General features: G+C 51.9%; 1 protein-coding gene across 7 annotated transcripts in view; it reads right to left on the reverse strand.

Moving 5' to 3' along the window:
* Positions 1 to 5260: 5260 nt before the first annotated feature.
* RUSC2 (RUN and SH3 domain containing 2) overlaps positions 5261 to 22879 on the reverse strand; it is a 57712-nt gene continuing 40093 nt past the window's right edge. For 5 of the 7 annotated variants that reach the window (XM_071425649.1, XM_071425646.1, XM_071425647.1 and 2 more), the window contains 11 exons: positions 19942 to 22014; positions 16878 to 17666; positions 16185 to 16385; positions 14878 to 15021; positions 13892 to 13968; positions 11671 to 11845; positions 10892 to 10997; positions 9822 to 9868; positions 7949 to 8921; positions 7171 to 7344; positions 5261 to 6855 (listed from right to left, as the gene is read on the reverse strand). In XM_071425649.1, coding sequence (XP_071281750.1) covers positions 6675 to 6855; positions 7171 to 7344; positions 7949 to 8921; positions 9822 to 9868; positions 10892 to 10997; positions 11671 to 11845; positions 13892 to 13968; positions 14878 to 15021; positions 16185 to 16385; positions 16878 to 17666; positions 19942 to 21907 — 4833 coding nt within the window. In that variant the 5' untranslated portion in view covers positions 21908 to 22014 and the 3' untranslated portion in view covers positions 5261 to 6674. The remainder of the gene's footprint in view (positions 6856 to 7170; positions 7345 to 7948; positions 8922 to 9821; positions 9869 to 10891; positions 10998 to 11670; positions 11846 to 13891; positions 13969 to 14877; positions 15022 to 16184; positions 16386 to 16877; positions 17667 to 19941; positions 22015 to 22879) is intronic. The other 2 variants (XM_071425651.1, XM_071425652.1) reach the window with 2 other exon arrangements.

Below are 22879 nucleotides of genomic sequence, written 5' to 3' on the forward strand. Positions count from 1 at the left end.
GCTGATTTGCACACCCTGCAACACCTTTATTCAGCAGCACTGAACAGGCCAGTGCAGGGTGGCCCTCTCCAAATATCTTCCCCCCAGGCACACCCAAAAACTAACCCTGAGCAAATAATGGTAGAATTCTTGTTTTCTTCTTTTTCTGCCAACGTACAAGCTGACTGGGGGCAGATACTCCTGCAGTGTTTTATGTCTCAGGAACAGAGCAGGAGACTGCCCATCCACATTCCCTCCAAGGCTCAGAAAACCAGTCTCCTTTGTCTATGCTTCACCTCTTCCTGCAAACAGAGCTTGCAGTGGCAGGAGTCTCCACCTCTATGAGCCTGCCTTTTTATTTCCTTTGCTCAAATATGAAGCTCACCCATAGGGAGTTCACTGTACTCAAACATATCTGTCCTGGAACAGGTGTCCTGGGGTTGCAGGTGCACAGACAGAACCCTGGCATGGCAGCAGGGCACAGCCTGGGAGGTACCTGGGAGGTAGGTGTGCTCTGTCTCAGGTAGCTAGGAGGTTTGGGGAGTGGAGGGAAGCAACTGCTGCTCTGCGTTAGCAACAGCAGCAACTCAGAGGTTACCTCTCCCTGCCCCTTTGTGCGTCTGGGCCTTTCAAGAAAAAAATTAAAGAGCTACAAAAGCAAACGGTGTCAGTAGGAATAGGTTCTTCAGCTTGGAAGATCTTTGCAAAAGGAGTAGAAGAATTCCATAAATTAAAAAAGTCTAAGAAAATCACATTCCTGGTCCCACTCTGCAACATTCCCAGCAAAACAATGGCTCTCAGCTTCTAGATTACCAGTATCTGGCGTCTCTGAAAATCTTTCATGGCCCACATGAAACCTCAAAAGCCATGGACAAAGCAAGTTGTCAGGAAACTTTCTAATTCTTCACACTTCCCCTTGCTCCACATCATAAAAATTCAGCCTTGAGTGTCACGCAGGCTCTGGCAGGGAGGATGGACGGGTGTTGCAAATCAGTTCTGCTTTCTCTGGGGGGTCCAACGTCTTCTGGTCACACCAGGCAAACTGAAAGCCACACAGACACCTGCATCCAGCAGGTCTGGCTCAGCTGGAAGGATGGGCAGACTGGGTCTCAGCAGGTGTAGGTAAGGAGCTGTGTCCTGCTGCAATGCCAGGGTCCAGGCATGCTGCCAGGAGTGTGCCCTGTTTCACTACCAACCCTGCAGCACTCTGGAGCCATTTTTGCAGCAATTGTGTCACCCCAGGGACACCACTCTGCTGCAAAGACACGCTCTCCTGTCTACCCTACAGACACTGTAGCAGATCTGGAGTTCTTGAAGTGTTTGCAGAAAGGGCTGCTGGCTGCTTCTACAGGCTGTTCTTTGCTCACTTTTTTGTTTGCCTTATCGAGAATTTACGTTTTGTCTCTCTGATACTATTTTTGTCTTCTAGACATGACTTCTTCTCTTTGAAGGAGCATGTCTGTTTTGAATAACCTCTGGCCCTGGTCATTATTCTTGCTGCTTCATCTTTACCTTTTGATACCAGGAGCTCTGAAAGCTCTGCCTTAACTCTTTGCAGGATTGCTGGACACTGTGACCGTGCTGCTTTATCTGTTTTCTCATTTCCACATAATTCCCCTTTTTGATGCTGATTAAGATACGCCTGAACTTTTCAGTCTTTGGTAATTATGCAGTATCATAGAAACAAAGCATGTTCCGGCTGTCGCAAGCAGGCAGCCCTTTCCCGGGAGCATGTTTGGCCCATATTTCCTGCACAGAGCTCAGTTCCCCATCTTCATCTCAGCCTTGTGGTTTATGTGGAAAGCCACACACTGACACCTTGCTTGCCCCTGCCTGGTGTTACAAACCAGTCATAAGAGGCCTTGAAGATCACCAGCAGTAGCACTACACCTTGCTCCTTTTTTTCATTTCACATTTCTGTTCCCAAAGGTGTATCCATGGTGCAAAGAGGTCTGCATCTCTCCTCTGAAGCAGGGGCCCCATCACTGGCCATGCCTTGGAGAATCACTGAATCACAGAATGAGCTGAGCTGGAAAGGACCCACATGGATTATCAGGGCCAAATTTTTGCTGTGCACACAACTTCTTCAAGAGTCAGAACATGTGCCTGAGGGCACTGTCCAAACTTCTTGAGCTCTGTCAGGTTCAGTGGTGTGCTCACTTCTCTGGGGAGCCTGTTCCAGTGTCCAACCACCCTCTGGGTGAAGAACCTTTTCCTAATGAAAAGGAACTGAACCTAAATCTCCCCTGACCCAACCGCAGACCGTTCCCTCAGGCCCTGTCACTGGTCACTACAGAGAAGAAAGCAGTGTCTGAAAGGTCTCGGCCTGCAGCTGGAAGTCAGCTTGCACGCATACATGATCCTCCCCTGCATGAAGCTCTCCAGGAGTGGCATCTGGCTTGTCAGCCCTCCCCTGGAAGACGTAGAGCTGCTGGTGCCAGACTGGCGCTCACCCCATAAACGTCCCTGCCAGGGAAAAGGGCCTGGGCCATGAAGGCTGCTCATGGGCAATGGCGCCGCTGCGGTTCACTCAGAGGAGGCCTTGTGGGTTTCACTGTACAGCTGGAGGCACTGAGGCAGAGAGGGAGTCATAGAAGGGCTCAGGGGAGGAAGTCAGTACAGCAGGAGCCAATTTCAGTGCTGAGCCCCGGGATGGGGCTGCAAAAGCAGCACTGTCCTTCCTCTGGCTGGACAAGGCCTCAGCCATCCTGGCCTGCTGCCGCAAGTCCGGTCGCACCGACCAGGGAGCTGGGAAGTGGCTCCTGGGATTTCGGGCTGGGACAGAGGCAATGCAGGGAGCTGGCCTGACCCCAGGCTAGGCTGCAGTTGGGCTGACCCAAAAGCTGGATGTTCAGCTGTTTTCAGCTCACATACAGCTCTCAGGGGTTAATACGAACTTGTACTTTGTATTATGACCCCAAACAAGTGGCCACAAATATGACAGAGTCACCTGCAAGCCCATTCCCAGTGTGGCAGCCCCTGCCCATCATGGTGCAGCTGCTGAATAGAAATTTGTGGGATTTTAAATGTTCAGGGATGGGGCTAGACTGGATGGGCCTCAGAGCAACTTGGTCTGGTGAGTGGCATTCCTGTCCACAGTAGCATGGGTGGAACTAGATGATCTTTAATGTCCCTTCAAACCCAAACCATTCTTTGATTCTATTAATATTTTGTGTGTGTGTGTGTGTGTGTGTGTGTCACTGCCCTCTGCACACTTATAGTCTGAGCATGGGATCTGGCTGCCAGGAAGGACATAGGAAGGAAAGGCATTCCCTTCTCTCTTCCAGTATGTATCAGGCCTTTCCATCAGACACATGCATTCCAGAGTTCCTTCAGCACTGACACCCAGGGTCTATGGTCACTGCCTTTGACCTGAGGATGAGCCAGGTCCTTATGACCTGGGCAGAGAAGGTCCAAGGGGACCTGTCAGGAACCCCTAGCACTTGACACCAGTAGGTCCCCCCGCCTCAGCTGGCACATGTCCTCCCTTAGATTGTCATGCACAACTGGGCTCCCATCTGGACTCCCTAAATCTGCCTCAGCCCTGCTGTCATCCCACAGCTTTACTCCTGCCAGCACTGGGTCCCACAGTGAGGTAGGTCATGCCCCCAGCTTCTGTAGCATGCAGATCAGATTCCTGTACCATGAAACTGGGCTCCTTTTTGCTTTCCACATGATGAATCTCTGCTTCCAGGGTTCATCCACAGAGCCCAGCACATTGCTGAGATGTGCTTTGATATCTGAAAGGAAGACAGGAGCAACTTTGCTGAGTAGCGGCTCACTGATACCTGCAAGGAGGAGGAGGACACTGCTGCTGCTCAGGTGTCATGAGACTGGCAGGACTAACTGCATCTTGGTGCTGGTCCAGAGCTGCCCTGGCCTGGCTCTGTGCCTCAAGACATATGAGGGCCTGGACCAGCAGTGTCCCCAGAGAGCAGGAGCCCCCATGATGAGTATCTATGGACACCCACTGTGTCTTCTTCCTGCTTAGCATGACCCTGACAGAGCTCATAGGCCCATGTCCCCATCAGGATCCTACAGGTGACCCTCCAGGACCAGGCCACCAGCAGGGCCACCTGGTCACAGCTCCAGTGTTGTCCCATACTGTCCCAATGTCCCACACACATTGCTGTGTACTTTCAGCCTTGCAGGATTCATGGGCTTTGTGCCCCGTGGCCAGTTTCTCATTGCCATAGACTGATAGCCACCAAGCTGGATCTGCTTGCCTTCAGCCAGATGACCCCAAAGAAGACCTCAGCAGCTGCAAGTTCCATAGCAGCAATCCCAAATCCAGCCTCTGACACTGTAACCACCCCTCTGTGCTCCCCTGCACCCAAGGCTACCCCAGCAGCAAGCACCCAGGGAGCTACTCAGCATCAGTGCCCACAATGCAGGCAGCTGGAAATCCCCTTTCCTGCCCCAGGCCTGACTCAGCACCCTGGGGGGCTATTTGCCAGCACATCATCCCCTTCCTCCTTTGGGACAGCCAGTGCATGCAGAGAGAGCAGCCTGGCTCCATGGAACTTGTAAACAGCCCTGACCATTGCCCCCTCTGAGAGTTTAGTTAAAGCAGCTCATGTGCCGGCCCTGCCTGCTCTGTGCTGCTCCCTGCCAGAACAGGGGTTTATGCTGCTTCAGTTGTGGATTTTTTTCAGCAGTTTTGATGCACTGCACATGTGCATGTCATTTGTACACATGGATGTAATGAACTCCAGAATGATGTTCTTGCAGCGAAGCCTGAGGTCACAAGCAGAGTTCTTCCCTTTTTCTTTTGAGCTGCTGAAGGGTAAAGAGAAGTGGCTTTTGGGGTTCATAGTGGACTTGGAGGCCCAGTGTTTGTTTTGAGTCTAAGTTTAGAATCTCTGGAGTCCTTCCTGGTGAGTGACCCACAGCCATTGAAACTCATGGCCAGGTTGTCCCAGACTATGGGTCCCAGACCACAACCCCTCCTTCACCTTTACCTTCCCATGACCCCCAGGAGCAGACTCCAGGCTGAGATGGTGTGATCTCCTGTCTAAATCAGCTTGGGTGACTGCAAGCAATGCAAAAGGAACCCCAAACAGCATTGTTTCCCCAAGACATTATATGTAGTGCCCACTCCCTCACCCCTCAGGCCTGAACTGACAGGTCTGACTGCTGAGGGCAACCTATGTCCTCCTGAAGGTCTGGTGTAGGCTGTGGTGAATGCAGGAGGAAGCCTGCAGTGCAGTGTCCCAGCACAGGTAACCCACAGACCTTTCACAGGGATGTGCTGAAATGATAAGTCTGGGTAGCATGGAGCTCAATCAGCACCTTTTTTATTAATATGCATCATAAATAAAGAAATAAATAAAGGCGAGACACCTCATTCTAACAGGGAGATACAAATTAAATATGGTGCAACATCCGCTAAGCGATGTACAAGCAGGAGGTAACCTAGCAAGACCAGGGCCCCTTGCCATGGTGAAGCCAGCCCAGGCACGATGCTGTGAACAGCGTCAAGCCGGCCATGGCACCAAATACTGGCATGGCCTTTCATTAACACTGTTCCCCACCTGACAGGCAGGTGAAGATCCCCACTACAGCAGGCGGCATGAACATGGCAAGGAAGGGGTTGACTGGCATTGCCTCTACCAAGGACCCCAGGACCTCCAGTATCCCCTTGTGTTTGTGCACAACACTTATCCCCCCCACCCCACGGCACTGCTCAGCAAGACCAGAAACCCTGTGCCAAAGGGAGCACCACCCCTCCCTCCCTAGGCTCCCCAGCTCCCTCTAGGAGCACCCCCAATCTACTTGCTGAGAGCACTGCCCCCAAATCCCTAGCCCACACAGGGACCCTGCCCTCATTCCCTCCCCTCCAGCGCCCTCCACTGAGCATCCCAGGGCTTCCCAGGCACCGGTTCCCTGCTCAGTGTGGAGGGCACACGGCCTCCCCCCAAAGCACCCATCTCTGCACAGGGTGGCACTACCCATCCTGGACCTACGTTACACTGAACAACCCCGTGCCTTCCTCACAGCCCCTCACACCCCTTGGCTCCACACTCACACACATACCCCGTCCCCCTCCCCTGGCTGTGGCCATAGACAGCCCCAGCCCTGCAGTGTGGCACTGCCAGGACACTTGTCCCGGTACAACCCACCAGGAACTACTACAGCACACTAGGACAGGGATGCTCCGATGTGAAGGAGCCTACTTTGCAGTGCCCCAATAAACACAGCCCATTAGCCCAGCCTCGCAGGGACCCTGCCAATGCAGGGTGCTCCCACCCCTTCAGCTGAGGATGCTGGGGATGATGGATGCTGCAGACTGCACTGGACCCCCAGGCAGGGGATGGCCAGCATCCTGCACCTCCAGCACCCAACAGCGGGGCAGCGCTGCCCTGGCAGGGACTGCCTGGGTTCCTGTAATGTACAAGTCCATGGCCTGTGGGTGCTGCAGACAGTGAGGGGCGGAGGGGGGGGTCAGGCGGTCCCTGGTGTGGCTGCATGCATGGCGATGCCTGGCAATACGAGGTGCAGCTCGCAGAAGACCCCAGGGGGCTAAGTTGGCCTTTGGCAGCTGCACAAGAAGGAGCAAGAAGGAACCACCTACGGTTACTGTATTCTGTAATGGCAGGAAAGGTAAGAAACTAGCAAGAAGCTGTGTTTGTTCCTCTGGCAGGGTAGGCTACCCCAGAGGAGCCCAGGGAACTGTGCTTGGCCTCCTAAACGTGTCAATAGTCCTCATCCTCAGGGTGGGTGACGTACATGATGGGCACCAGTCCCTTCTCGGAGCCAAGGCTGCACTGCAGCCAGTCACCATCCACCTTGGAGATCACCTGCAGAATATCCCCTTTGTTGAAGCTCAGTTGTCCTGCTTCAGTGGCAATGTGATGGCAAAGAGCTTTCACCTCACTGCAGGCAGAAGGAAAGTAGGGTTAGCTGACCTCAGGACACCCACCCCACCCAGGGACCACCACAGGCCCAAGGGGAGAGGAAAATACCCCTTGCTTCCCTCCCCAGCCAGGCTCCCAGCTGCCCTCCCAGCTCCCCATCACCTGCAGATTGCAGAGCTGTGGTGGATCAATGCACAAGCTGCATCATTGCCCCAAACCATTCTCTGGTCCATGACTATAAAGGGGGCCATGCAAACTGCAACAGACAGAGCTGTGCCGCCCTCAACCTAACACATTCCAGCACCTGCAGGATTGTCCACTTGGTGCCACTCACCAGGTAGGGTGAGGAGACATCCCCTGGACTGGTCGTGCCACAGCAGGTGCCTCAGGTGGTTCTGGATGGGGAGGGTCTGGCTCCGGGGCTGCTTCACGCCACATGCTAGCCCCAACTGTCTGGGCCACCAGCTGGAAGACGGACTTATCCAAGCTCAGCCAGCCGGAGGGCAACCTGGAAGGAGGAGACAGAAGCAGTCAATGGCAGGAAACTGCACCCAGGGAAACAGAGCAGGTGCTCTCATGGCAAGGTCATGCCTTAGAGGTTTGGCTTCACACACTAAGTGCACTCTAAGCAGTGCCCTGGGTCTCCAGGCAGGGGGGTCTCAGATCTAACACCACAGCCTGGACTGGGAAGGACATTTCCAGTGGTCATTTTCAGGAGCAGTAAGGGTGTATAGAGGGAGAGGCAGTGCACAGGGATCTCAGCTACTGGAAACTTCACCCTTCCTGCACACCTGCTGTAAGCAACAGCGATGGCTCTGTGTTCTGTTCTCAACATGTGGTTTTGGGAGGGATGGGGTGATAATGGGGCCATGTAGCAGGGTTTAGATACCAAGGCAGTGACAGAGCTCAGGTAGAAGAGGAAAGCCTATGAGATAGACTGAGCAAGGATATGGAAGGAATTAAGGCAGGCTGGCAGGACTGAGCAGGGTTACAGACCCTTGATGTACCACCATGGCATAGCCCAGCGGTCAGCTCATGGCTTGACTTCCACCTGTGCTGCCACACTCCAGGTTAACCAGACCTTCTCAGCTCCAAAACACCCCTGCCCTTACCTGTTTGGTTGTCTGGGCTCTTTTTGTACCTTCCTGGACCCAAACAAGTGTCCCCACTTGATGGGCTGGCTGCCCTCTGATGCACTGGTGCTGCTGTCCTCTTGGGGGGCTGCTGCTGCTCCCACTCTTTGCTGAGCCTCCTTCTCCTTGCTGCGCTTTAGCTCTGTAAGCACAGAGTCTGGGGGGCTGCCCATCCAGAAGGGCCAGCTCCGTTCCTTCATCTCTTCACCGACCACTACCTGCTGGGGCTTTTCCAAGGGCTCTTCCATGGCTTCAGGACTTGGCTTGCTGGCTGCCTTGGGCCTCTCCTCCAAGGTGCCCTCAGCAATGGGACAAGCCTCTGCACCCTCCACCACTCCTTCTCGAGGAGGTGGTGCCTTCTGGGTCTCCACTGACCGGGGTGCAGGATTCAAAGCTGCTTTCTTCTTCTCTGAGCGGATGAACTTTGAGCCTTCAGCTGAACTCTCAATGTAAATCTGAGAGGTCTGCATGAGCTGGTACCACCAGCCTGCCTGCTTGTCCTTCTTCCCCTCCCACGTGCTCTCTCGCATCTTGCTCTGCTCTTCCTCCCTGTCACCTTCTCCGGAGGAGGCCCCCACTCCCTTGACCCTCTTCTCACTCACAGCTTGCTGCGGGCTGTGCCCTGGTGAGATGTCACCATCTCTGGCACCCCCTTGGCATGTTTCAGGGGCGGTGCTGCAGCCATCAGGATCCTCACTGCTGCCCCGGGTCCGCATCAGCTGCAGGGTGGAGTGCACAGAAAGCAGCAGGTCCTGCTTCACACGCAGCAGCTCCTTTTGCTGCTGCTGCTCTTTGCCCATCTGCATCAGGTGGTGCTCGAAGAGGAGGTCTAGGTTGAAGGGCAGCAGGGAGAGAGGCTGGAGTAGGAGCAGGAGCTCCTCAAAAAGAGGTTGGCACACACTGTGAGACAGGCACAAGAAGCCCACTGGTTGATAGTGTGCCAGGATGATGTCTGTAGGAAAAGACATTAATTAGAGGAGACGCTTTTGCCACCATTGCCAAGCCACCACGAAGCTGCTGAAGCTACAAGGAAAGGAGATGCACACCTGTTTTTGGTCACAGTGTGAGGCTCAGGCCTGGGTTAGGGAGCACCAGATGCTCTGTGACTTCTCAGCAACTGGCCCAGACAGAGCTTTCCAGCTGTACCTGCAGCCAGGACTTGCCTGGCAGATTATCAGCCCAGATGACCTCTGCCACCAAATGCCATAGAAGAAAGATGGGAATAACCTGACAGCCCCAGCTTTTGCTCACACTTCCAGGTCTTAATTATGGTCTAATAAATGGCCATCTTCTGCTTCAGAAAGCCAGGATAAGCATAGACCCTATTCTATTCTATTCTATTCTATTCTATTCTATTCTATTCTATTCTATTCTATTCTATTCTATTCTATTCTACTATAAAACAGATACAGCCAGTAACATCTGCTTTTTGTATGTCAGGTTTTCCTTTCTGCTTCTTCCTATCTTCCATGCCTGAAAAGGTAAGTGTGCACATTTCCAGGCATACAAAACTCTCAGGCACTGGGCAGGGAACATAGAAGTTTGGAGAGGCATAGATCTGATCTCCTGCAGATGGACTGAGGGATCTGCACTGAAAGCCTTGGGTACTAGCTGTGGGAAGGAAGGAGAATGGAAGTCCAGGTTCAGGTGGAAGGAGCTGCATGATGCTTGGACTTCCACCTGAGATTTCCTTGCTACATTGAGACTGTGTAATAGCTTAGTCCTTCACCTCAGGGCAGAGAAGAGCAGCCCAAGCTGAGAGAGCAACAAGAGAAACACATTTCCATCCCATGCTCTATTTGTGTGCAGAGTTTGGCTCCCACTGCAGCCCCCACAGCCTTCAGGCTCTTACCTTCATGGTTGTAAAGGTGGTTGAACCAGAACTCCAAGGACCGGATACTGCAGGAATGGAAAATTAGCATGGTAAGAAAGAAACAGTGAAAATCTATTAACCCCATTCATCCTCACAGATCTGCCACAAGAAGTGTGGCTGGAAAAGGGCATTTACAAAGCATGAGATTGTGAAGCTCACAGAAAGGACAGTGGCTCGCTCCCATCAGCATGCTCCTATCACAGACACTCAGCCTGTCACTGAACATCTACACAGCTTTACTTGAGCAACTGTAACCACGAATAACCGTGATTCCTCACTGTTCTGCTCCTATGTCCTTGATAGAGCTTTGTTTTGCTGAGAAGAGGCTTCTGTGGAAGAGGCAAATGATCTACAACACTAAGACCAGTGCTGGTGGCTCAGCCCAAAATATGCCAGTGGAGGAGAATGGGGTCACCCTGTGTGGGGAGAGCTGGGCAGAGCTTGTTCCTGCCTGGAGGAATTCTACAACATCTGGAGATCTTGGGAACTCTGTTGCCACTGCCGGAGCTCTTGCTAACCACCAGAGAGGAGCAGAGAAACACCATCATAGCAGTACTTATCCCTTTGACCACAAAAATATATTACTGCCTTCCTCTGTTAAACGCAGCAGAGTGTGCACATTCCTTATGCAAACTAGAAGGGTCAGTCTGGAGTCCTGGACCAGGGAAATTTTTCCTTCAGAACCTCATGCCTTGGGATCTGTTGCAGCTCTGGGAAACAGTGGTTTAAAGAGGATTTTCCGAGAGTAACTCATACATATATTATGTCTAACCTCGTATGAAGCTGGACAGAGTTTTCTCACCTGATGTTTTGGGGCTAAAACAGACTGACCCAGTTCTTCACTTGGCTACAGCCACTCATTCTCACTCCTGACCTGGAAGGAGTTCTCTGAGACTTACAGCTTCTTCTTCCCCTAGCCTGCTTCTGGGAAGTGGCTTCCCAGATTCTTAAGTTTGTTTCATGGTCAACTGTGCCTGCCTGCAGTCAAAGACCAAAGCTGCTGCCAGCCCTGGACAGGGAGGTCCAGCCACCTGAGGGGTCCTGCTTACTTGAGGAGGCCAAAGATGAACGCGTTGAACCGCATGGTGTGGTTGGTGAGCTCTGTGTACTGGCTGATCTTGCTGTAGAGGCTGTGCAGCAACTTTGTGGAGGGCCCTGTGGAGAGAAGCAAATTGTTGAGATTAGCTGTGGTGAGCAAAGCCAAAACTGCACCACAGGATGGAGCATCAAGGCAAGACAAACACTGTCTGGGTGTCCATGTCTGTGTGTGCACTGCCTCTCCACCATGCCAATGTGAACTCACTCCATACCAACACTCAGACTACACGTGGGAGATGGGCTGTGATCCATCCCAGACCACCACTCCAAAACTCTGGGAGAGTTTTACTACCAGGACCTGCCTCCCACACTTCAGTGACAATCACAGCCACTGGCTCAAAATCAGCATATAAAGAGAATATTGTGGTGTGCGCTTATAATTTGGGGTGTCTGCAGTCATAGAGATAACTGCAGAGCTGAAGATTTGCCAAAGTCAGGCTATGAGGCTTCCCAGTATGATGCAGAAACCAATGTGGAATTAATTTTGTTGGGGTTTTTTCCTTCTTTTTTTTTATTAGTTTGTTATGGGAGAATTTGCAAAATTCAGGGGAAATGACAATAAATACTTGGGAAGAACAGCTCAGTGTCCCTCCCTTCTTGCAAGAGATGGTACATGTGCACCCTATTCCAAGCAGGAAAATGGGTGTTTTGCTGCCTGATCCTTACAGCCAACCTTCCACAGCACCTCCCAAACACAACTACGGCAGGCACTGCTGCACAGCATCCATACCTAGCTGGGTGGATGCCTCCACCACGCTCCAGGGGATGTTCCTCCTCTGGCCAATGATCATGTCCAGGACGTAAGCCTTGAGCCCATCACTGAGAATGTCCCGGACAGCTGGGCACAGGTATTTCAGGATGAGATGCCCCACATTGGGGCTCACAGAGCTGTTCCCAAGTTTGGCCTAATGGAAAACAGGCAACAGGGAGAGTGTTGTTAACTGTTTTCAAGGTACAGATGCATGGAAACAGTTCAGTCCCACTACAGACACCCAGCAAGCAACATCCAGGCAGCTCCTTGAACATGCAGGATCTTTGCTTTCACTCCTGATGCTTCATACATCAGTTCTGGATTGCTCTCTGCAAGCTCTTCCCCAGGCTGGGAAGAGGCAATAACTTGAAAAAAGAATATCCTAGATTGGGAAGAGGATATCCCAATGAGAAAGGATGCCTGGGTCTCCCAAGAGGGATAACAAGGCTCTCCTGCTGGAGGAAGAAAGGAGCTGGGGATATTCCTGCTGCTGTAGATCTTCTTGTAGCTAATTTTGGATTAGGAAGCACCAACCCACATAGAACTACCAGCACTGAGGGGTTATAGAACACTTAACTCAGTGACATGTCAAGCTCTAACTCCTAGAGATTACTATAAATATACAGATAAGGGCAAAATGGATAGTCAGAGCTCAGACTGAGGTGAAGGGGAGGCATGTAAGAGCCCAGGTAAGAGCCCAGCACCAGCAGAACAGGGACATATTCTGCTGCTTACAGTCTTTGAGCTGCCAAGGGGTCTATCCAAATGGGTCAGGCAATGGTGCTCAGGGCACAGATTTTACCAGCTGAGCTGGAATTATACTGACCAGTTGGCACAGGTTCACAAAAGCCCTGAACTGAAACTGAACTTGGCTCAGGAATAATCCTGTCAGATCCACTGAGCATGGCAGCAGCAGGGATGGATGCTGCCTTTTGACAGGTGAATGCTCAGCCCCTGGCACACTGATGTAAAAAGAAACCCAAGGCTAAAACCACAGCATTGTCTGATAAGCAAAGTAATGGGGGAATGTTGCAATTATTCCCCAAACCTACACTGCAAGTATTGGAAATTCACAGTGAAGCCTTAAAAAGCCATGGGAATCTCAACAGCTCCAGTTATGCTGCACAGCAATCTCTGCATCAGAAACAGCTGTAATTAGGACAAAATTACACTGGGCTCTGAGATAAGATTGAATGGTTTTGGAATCTGTCCCAGTCAAGTTTCTCCTTGGGGATGGCATGCCAGGGGAGTTGTCATGTCCAAATAGTGTCACATTGCTGCCCAGAGTCGCCTGACTGAATTCAGCACTAAGAGGAGGCACCACAAACATGCTGGGTGTCACAGGACTGCAAACAATGCCTGGTACAAACACAAGCAAAATTGCTCTGCTTCTGTGTTATTCCAGAAACAGGGCATGAGGGAGCACAGGCCAACTACAGCCAGCTCCAGGGCAACCTAGATGCACTTCTGTGTAATTCCAGAAATTGGAAATGAGGGGAGCAAGGGCCTAACACAGCCAGCCCCTTAGATGTACTCTAAATACTCTAATGTATTCATGCTAAGGGCTACCATGGGTGTGACCAGCTGCTCCAGATGGGTGAAGTCTGATGCACTTTTTTATCATTATTAAAATGATTCAATATCTCATATTAAAATGTGAAATGCTGAGGGATGGGGAACACTGCACTGTACCCTGGCACCAGTGCCAGACCAGAGTCATGGGACATGTGAAGGAGGGAAATACATCTCTCCACTGTGTGAGAAAAAAGAGCTGGTGTGCTGCATCAGACCAGAAGGGCAGCTGGTCTGGTGTTTCTTCTTATAAAGAGCCATAGTAAGTACATAAAGAAAGAGTTAAACCAGAACAAACATACATAATACTTGCTCTTTATACTTTCACAGCTTACAACTACTTCCAACTCAGAGTCTAAGCTGAACATTATTCCTATGTGTTTAATAAACATCATTCCCCTGTGTTTTTCTGATCTTCCTTTAAATACATCTACATACTGCATCACGCAGCAGGATTTGTTATAGATTTACTATCTGCTGCATGGTGTGCCATCACCTTTGTTTGATTTGTTCTTGGTACTCCTGCCTTTGTTAGATAACCTGTAGTTTTTGACTGGAAGAGAATGGAGAAGCTTTCTTGCTCTGTACTCTCTGTGCTACCCAGAATGGAGTTGGATGCAAGACATACCTTCACCCCTGGATCCCTGCTGGTTCCAAAGTGAGCCACAATCAGGTCAACAGCAGTGTTGATAGCCTTCACAAGACCTAGTGGAAAACAACAGGTCAAAGAGCTGCCTGAGGGGCTGCTGGGATGGACTCTGACAAAACACTCCTGGAAGTAATCAGATAGGGGCACTGCAAGCCCGTGTCTACACACAAGCCCCCTCTGCCAAAAAACATGCAGAGACTCTCCTAAATCCTCACCAAAACTCTTCCTGCTAACTCCAGCACTCGCCTATCAGACTGCCAGTAGGACAACCTGTCAATATTCCCAAGGGACAGGAACTGTCACCTCCACACCCCATGCCCTGAGGCAGCAGAGATGGGATCTGAGGCAATGTGTCTTTTGCTGTCTTGATGCCACAGGCTGGCAGGGCAGAAGCCTTGCATTTGGCAGGTTCTGTCATGACTTTCAGTAACAAGCCAGTGGTGTATAATCTGTCACCTGCACCAGGATAATGTGAGAACAAAACTGAAACAGAAGGGAAAGCTGGTAATCATGAGCACATAGCTGGCAAAGGCATGGGAACCTTTCTGCACATCCCTTGCCTCTGAAATGATTAACAAATCAGCTGTCAAGTCCTGCCAGCCCTGCCCCTAGCATGGATCCCACCACAGCCATATCTCCTCCTGCTCTGGAGTCTTTTCTCCCACCTTTTTATATAATTGATACAATTTTATACTACTTATGTAGGACTGAACAGACTTTTAACCCAAATTACAAAATCTCAGATTAGCACATTGCAACACCATACAGATACACGCAGGTTTACCTTTGTACACAGAGCCTGGGGTGGCAGCATGCCCTGCCTTAGGGTCACACTCCTGTGCCTGCCTGCTCTCTCTGCTCATTCCTGTGCACTTAAGATCCCTTCTAATCACATTTCCTGGGAGAAGCAGCTCAAGCACACTCCATGGCACATTACATGGTCCACCAGAGATGATTGGACTCACCCTTCTTCTGCAGCAAGTCAATGGAGATGGACTCTGTGTTGCCATCTGGGGAGAGGCAGAACTCAGCAGGAGGTTTCTCCGCTAGCGAGAAGTAGTCAGGGAAAAAGTCATTGTAGGTAAGCTGGAGCTGCCTCATAGATTGCCCTGCAGGGATAAGACAGAGGGGACAAGAATCAGCCCCAGTCCCACACACTGAAGCAGTTTTCATGCCACCTGTCCTCTGCTGGGACAGCGAGGCTACAGGCTTGTGGCTACCCCAGCAGTGGTGTGCAATGTGTGCCTGCACAACTGATCCCCATGGCCTACCCAATACCACCTACAGCTTGACTGGGGGCCCACAGGTTTTGGAAGATGCTGTGGGAAGTTCACTCCCATGGGCTAGGACTAAGGGAAATGCTGCACCAGACTTCCCATGCTGCTGCAAGCAGGGTCAGAAGTCAGCACAGAGCAAATCATTACTTGTGGCACACAGGCATCCACAGACAACAACCTGCATGTTTGCTGCCTGTTCTCTGGGATGGCCTCTGTTTCCAAAGGGTGACATACATAGGAGTTCTCCCATGTGCTTGACTTCCATCTGTTTGACTCTGTGCCATGCATTTTCCCTTGAAAGATGGAGAAACTGTTTGGGTTGGTGGAGTAAAGCTTTGAGGAATTCCCTCCATGGCTTGAGGCTAGCCTGTAGAATGCTCTTCCTCCCACAGACAGACCACACTGTTCTCCCCACAGGAGTGTCAGAGGTTCAGTCCAAAGCAGCCTGCCCCCATCAGCCCCTCCTGCACAGGCTTTGGAGGACAGGAAAAACCTTAAGAGCAAAGGCTGCAGAAGATAGAGTCCTGTGAAGGTCTTTAGTGTTATCAGCTGCTTCATGAAATCTACAGTTCAGCACTTAGCACATTGTCAGGGCTGGGGCACAGGACGGTCAGGCACCATGGGACACAGATCTGAGATCTCCAAGGGCCCAAACTCCTGTGTGAGACAAACTACAAGCTAACCACAGTCCAGGAGCACTTACTGAGGTCTAAGCAGGCTCTTGGGCCATTCACTTTGCCCTTCAACCCAGCTCAGAGCTGGACCTGACTGCTCTCACCTCATGGAGGAGGAAGGCACCACAAAGATTTGAACCAATGAGGCAATTTTCACCTTCCTCTTGAACCCTTCAGCTACACTGCAAAGAGATGCATCATCCCTCCTGCTCTGAGCAGGCAGAGCAGTGATGAATCCAAGCTTAACCTGAGCCTCAAGGAAACTGAGCCTGAGTCCCAAGGTCACCTCCCAAGACCCCCCAGCAGAAAGGTGGTGCGCACCGTTCAGCTTGCAGTGGAAATGGCTGGTGCTGAGAGCGCCAGGGAGCTCAAAGATGGGGTTGCCCCGGTTCAGCCGAGGCTCTTGTTGCCTCCTGTCCAGGCTGCCTGCTAAGCTGGGCAGCCCTGAAACACGGTCCAGACCCAGGGGGTTCCTCCGCCTGTACTCCCGCCACTTCAGCGCTTGGGGGGAGAGGTGGTTCGCTGGGAGGCCGCGGGCAGTGAGCACCAGACAGGATGACGAGAGCACACGGGAGGATGTGGAAGGGAAACGGGAAGGGAGAGCAAGAGAAAGATGGAGGACAGAGAAAGAGAGACAGCACATTACTCAGAGGTCCAGCAGCATTTCAGGACATTAGCACATGCACATGGAGACAGGTGGATGCCACTGCCTGGCAAAATAGGGCAGGAGCTTGGGTGCCCTTGTGGATGCAGGCACAGAGGCAGCAGGTTTGGGGTGCAAGCACCTGGCATGGGGTGCTGTAAGACCAGCAGCCCACACTGCACTCCCTGGAGACACAGCGTAGGAATTGGGACTGGAGGGACATGCCCTTATTGCAGGTCTTCCTGCAGCATCCAGATGCACTTTTATACTGGTCTGTGGCTATAGGAAATGGTGGCACTATAGGGAGCAGACATAGCTACAGGGAGCTGTAGATGCTCCAGACTAGCAGGTCCTGGAGGATGGGCACCTACCATTGACAGGCCGTATTCCCATGCTGCTCAGGGGACCAGAGCTGCTGGTCTCACTGCCACTTCTCCAGTGTGAATCTGCATGGCCTCCTACTCTGCTCATGGACATGCCACCCACCGAGAGGGGCGGGAGGGACCCACTGTGGAGTCGGTATTCGGAGAGTGGTGGGCTTGGCTCAAGCGGGGCCTCCTTCTTGGGAATCAGCTTGGGGTTCTCCTTTTGCCTCAGGGTGTCAGCTTTGGTGGCTTTGGTGGGCTGCATGACACTGACAGCAGGAGATGACCTCGTGGGAAGCAGATTAGCAGAGATGGGGCAGGACCTGCTTCTGGGGGGCTGGCTGTCTTCAGCTCTCTCAGAGATGGGTGAGGAAGAGGAGTCCACGCTTTGGAAGAAAGGCACGTTGCATCGCACGGGGGAGTAGCTGCCCAGCGGGGATGGACGGGTTGTTTCGGGGCCAGGCTTCTTGATGCCCCCATCACCGCGCGAGGCAGCTCCGTCTGCTGAGCGCTGCTGGGTCACGAGCGTGCCATGGGCTTGGCTCCCCGCCACCGCCGCCTGCTCTGCCGAGGTGCCCAAGGCTGAGGACTGAGAAGTGGAGATCTGCTGGTTGGCAGGCCGGTTGCTGGACAAGCTGTAGAGCTGGGAAAGGCTGGAGGCAAAATGGCTGTGCAGGGCACGTGCCTTGGGTGGCTTGCTGAAATGGTGCTGAAAAACAAAGGGCTGGATGGGCAGAGTTGTGGGACGCTGGTCCTTGCTGTAGCGTACCACAGGCTTGCTGTCTGTGCCACCACCTTCAGGGAGAGAAAGGGGAAGAAAGTGTGAGGAATGGGCAGAGCAACAATCATCCTCAGCCAAGCAGAATACAGGCAAAAAATAATGTGCTCTCTGTTGCAGGAGGAAAAGGACGAGCCAGTTACAGACTTCTTCAAGTCTGAACTGGTTACACACATCAAGAGCTGGCAAGATAAAAGATAAGTGGCCCCAAATGCAGAGTTCCAGATGTTTGGAAGAGCACAGCACTGCACCAGGACATTGTCCACCCTGGTAGGGTCACCAGCTTCATATTCTTTCCCAGTCTCTTGCCCCCTGGAAAGCACAAAGCCATGGGATCAGGTGCCTGTCCTTAAGCTGCCTCTGCCCAAGCAGTACCACAAAGCCAAAGCCCAGCGCTTTGTAGTAGAGTCAGATTTCTCATCCCAAAGGACTGTCCCCTCCTACATGCACTGTGGACTTGCACGGCCCAGCACAAGCATTACATGCAATAGCACTGCAGCTCTGCATCCTGTATCACAATATATTGGTGCTGTAGCAAAGACTGCCTGCTTCCCTTTCTCCCTCCCTATTCTTTTCACTGTAACTGCCCCTACTTTGGAACACAGAGCTTCCTTCATCCTTCATGCCTCTACCAGACCTAAACAGGACATTCCCAACATTCCACCTTCAACCCTGGAAAGTGACAGTTTGCTCCAGCAAATGATGTGCTAGGAGGTCCTGAGGGAGTGTGGTGGGCTGATCTATGTGCCTCCAGCTCCTGATGGAGCCACAAATATCCTGAGGGACACATCTGAAGTGTGACACACTGCGCATTCAGTGCAAAACACACAGAGCACTGGGTGCATATGTGGGCCTGACGGAGATCCCTGATCAGCCCTGGTGTACCCGCTGCCTGCAGGGTATTCCAGACTTTTCTCCCTGTAGCCAGCTTTTAGCAGGGCTTGCTTTCCCTCTAGCCCCTCTCAGAGCCTCCAGGCTTGCACACTGCTCTGGAGCACAGCAGATATGCCTCTATCTCCAGCTGCAGGCAGGAGCTTCCTGCACAGCCCTGATGCCTGCCTTGCTGTCACAGTGCAGAAGGAGGGACCCCATTGGCATGGTGGGCAGCAACTGCTGGGACATGTTATCCTGAGAGCTCCTGTCTGCCCCCTCCTCCCTGAGCAGGTCCTGCTCCTTCCAAACCCTCCCTCTGAAGCTAAGAGGGCTGTAGCCATGCTGCCCTCCCCCAGCAGAGACCTACCTTCACTGCCATCCCACACCAAGCACACATTCAAGGCTCAATAAACAAACAGGACAATAACTAAAAACCTTTTACTCCAAAGGCCATAATCTCTCCCGCCCCTGCCATGGCAATAAACCACATGTTCTCACCTCCTGCTAGATATTTTCAGAACATTAAGTGGAGACAGTCTGTTAGGGCACAAGAATTTTTTGACATAATAGGGGCTATTTACTGCAGTGGTCTAATTAGAGGCATTTTAGAAGGGCTTTTACCTGTGAAGCAGGTATAATATTTGCCTAGGGCAGAGACAGAAGTCTCCCACAGTGCTGGAGAAATGGCCATACTTCCAAAGGGAATGTCACACAGCTTCCTCATGAGAACAAGTGACAGCAATCAAGATGGAATACAACTCATATATTACAGCTTCCCCACAGAGGTAACTGTGACAGTGGCTCCTCCTGGGAACCTTTGCTGTAATCCACAGCACTGTGGGGGACACGACCAGGATATTCCAGCAGAGACATACAGATTAGACTCTGAAGGACTCACACTGTTAAGTCCTAGCAGAAACTGTGTGAGCTTCCAGGACCTGCATGGAAAGGAGAATGCTGGCTGTGCCTGTTCCCCTTCCACCTCTGCCCCACATAACTCCAAAAAACAAAGGTTGTGACTTTGACTCTGCTAAGCATTTTAACATCTCCGTCTTAGGAGCTAAGGGCAGGCGATTCTCATGGAGAAGCACGGTAAATACCCTGGAAGGGATACAACCCTTCAAGCTGCACAGACTCTCTCAGTATTAATGCCATGTCCTTGCTAACACAATACGAGAGGTATGAACAAACCCTCAGGAGGCTTTACAAATACAAGGACAAGACATTGCCCTGATATGAGACTGAAAGGCTTCTGTGACAAAGCACAGCAAGGCTTTGTCCCAGGGTCTGGCAGACCAGGAACCAAACTGCCCCGACACTGGTCTCTTATCACCATGCAGGTTTCCCTGCTACTCCCCTCATATCCCAACGAGCTGCCTTCCTTTTTACTTCTCCCTTCTGCCTTGTTTGGCTCCTTACCGTCTGCTCGGGCTCTAACATCTTTTTGTCCGTGGCCACTGGCAGAGCCACCCGAGAAGCTGGCATCTGCCTCCGTCAGCAGGGAGAGAGAGGCTTGCTCACCTGCCCCATGCCCACTGGGGACCTTCTCACTGGAGACGGAGTCTTTGGTGGAGCACAAAGCCTGGCTGTCCCCAAAAGCATGATTCAAACAGAAGCCCTCGCAGCTCCGGTTCAGGCCATGGATGAAGGGCATGGGTGGAAGACTCTGGCTGCGCCGAGCTCTTTCTTCAAGGAAGGTTGGGCAATCCCGCTGAGTCTCAGGGATAGGAGAGAACTCCAGGGAAGAATCACCACTGGAGCGGTGCGGTGGGGAGGTGCCATTCTTCTTCCGTCCTTTAGCCAGTTCAGCGAACGATGTCACCCTCTTGGGGGGAGAGCTCTGAATGGGTATTGCTGGACTTTCACTCAGCTTGACTGGGCAGCTCACCATGCGCTCCAAGGAGCCCAGCCTGCTGCCAGGACTCCTGTCCAGGTTCTGATCGTAGCTCCTGGAGCGCTGCCGGCTTGTGTTGAGGTTCGGTGGTGACACATTGACATAGACCTGACCCTCAATCATGTTCTGGCTGGATTCTCCCTTTGGCTCCTCTTCACTGCACTCTACATTGCCTTCTTGTCTCAGGTCGGGCCTTCTGAACAGATAGTATTCTGTGGGCTGGGCTGGGCTACCCTTGGTCTGGTCTTCTGAGCAGCTAGTTATGGAAGATCCCGCGGGGCTGGGGGATGACTGGGAAGACAGGTCACATGTGACTAACTTATAGTAATTCTGAGTAGCCACAACAAGCCGCGCTTGGCTCTGGAAGCAGGCAGTGAGGTCTGAGCTCTCCGATGTGCAAGGCTCACAGTGGAGATGGTAGGAATTGCAGTTAGCATCAAGGACAGGTGAGGAGGAGTGTTGACACCCACACACCTTCCCCGAACTTTCTGGGTTATGCGACTCGCAAGACATCTTGGATTCAGTGGGTGATGAGTGTAAATCCAGGTAAAAAGCTCCTGTGTCTGAGTGGCTGCAGAAGGAAGAGTCACAGGACAGGTTAGCTGAATTCAGGTTGGACTGAGGCTGACCATTCATTTTGTTGTAGAGAGCACTGAAGTTCACCAGGACCCCATCAGAACTGTTGCAAGAAGAGTCACTGATGTAGCCCATCTGTTGGTCAATCACTTCAGACTGACTTGACGAACTGTAGCAGCGACAGTGCTGGATCTCTGAGCTGGAACAACTGCATGTCCTGTGCAGGGCATCCTGATTCCTCAGCGGTTCACCCATGTTCTGGTTCCACTCCTGGTCACCACTGTCAAAGGAGAAGTTGGAGGAGCTGCCACGATGGCAGCTGCATTCATCCAGCTCCATGCGTTCCGAGGCCTGATGGCACCTGTTTGCATTGTTCCTCTTCTGGATGTCGTCACTGCCGAGTTTGTCCTCCTGCCCATCCACCACACCAGACCGGCTGGCCATGTTCCAGGATTTCACAATGTGGTTGGAGTCGTGGAGGTGGAAAGGGGGCAAGGCCAGATCCTGCAGATTGAAGGGAGGCTTGCCATCAACGAGTGAGTTGTGAAGGTGGAAAGATTTTTGACCCAAGTCATCCCCAAAAATACTGAGGTCTTCAGCCTCACTCAGCAGGAAAGGGTTGTGTCGCTTACTGACGCTAGGGACAATCAGATCCCTTGCTTTTCTTTCTTTGTGATCTGAGGCCTCTGCTGAGGTTTCAGAGGTCTGGAGAAAGCTGCTGTACACCAAGGAGTCAGTCTGTGAGAGGTCTCTGTCTGGAAGAGCAGAGGTCCGTGTAATGCTGAGCTCTGGCTGGCAGAAGGGGTTGGTCCTTTTGCTCATGGAGCAGCACTGTCTATCAGGGACCTGGCAATGCACCAGGGGAATGTGATGGACAATCAGCGTCTCACCAGTCAGCTTGGGTGGACTATCCATGGTGGGGAACACTCTTCAGGGCATCAGTGAAGCTGGTACCACCCATGAACAGGTAGGGCTGCGCATGAGAGGCAGGGAGGACACTTCTCATGAGGGAATTCAGATACCTACAGAAAACAAAATCACAAAGGAAGTCACCTCTCAGGAAAGGCAGTGGCTATTTAAAGCATCCTTGGTTTGACTGAAGATTTCATGTGTTGACAAGGATCAAACAGACTGGTTCCTTGTCAGCATAAGTCCCTGAGCACGAGGTCCTTCTTCTGGGAAACAAACCATCAAAAAGTAAAACAAACACGTCACCCTCCATGCAGGCTCCTGGGACAACACTTGTGATTTCACCTGACCCCTCTCAAAGATATCTGAAGAGAGTAACTGATTTCAGTCAAGAGGCCAAAGGGCTGCACAGGATTTGGGCCAAACAAACACCTCACTGCAGATGGCACTGTGTGCTCACAGGAAAACCGCACAGGGTCTGAAGGGAAGCACTGCACTCTGGTGAGAGCAGTCTATCTTCTCACACTGGACTGAACATCTTTGCTTCCTTTTAGGTACATTGAACTTTCCTCCAAGAACCAAACATGGCAAGGTCTTGCAACAGACACACACAAATGTCCCAGAAGAGACTGGAAAGAGGAGCAGACTGGAACATAAAAGCAGAAACAGTCATTCCTTTCCAAAATCCAGGAGACTCCATGAGGTCCTGAGCCCTTTTAATGGTGTCAGGGGGACATGCCAAAATATGCAACTACTTATGTACACAAGGATTTCCCCAGTGAAAAGGAGTGGATGACCTCAGTGGGACCATGGGGAGCCACTGGCATTGGTCAAATAGGTCCCACACAGCACACTGACTTTTGCTGACCTTTGGCTGATGGTGAAACCTCAGCTCAAACAGGTCCCTACTGTGGAATGGGAGGGGATAATATCTCTCTGCCACAGTATCTGTGTCATTTACCTGCTTATTACCTGCTG

This window comes from Agelaius tricolor, unplaced genomic scaffold, assembly GCF_023055355.1.
Source record: "Agelaius tricolor isolate 1412-34295 unplaced genomic scaffold, bAgeTri1.0.p SCAF_4, whole genome shotgun sequence".
NCBI classification, from domain to species: domain Eukaryota; kingdom Metazoa; phylum Chordata; class Aves; order Passeriformes; family Icteridae; genus Agelaius; species Agelaius tricolor.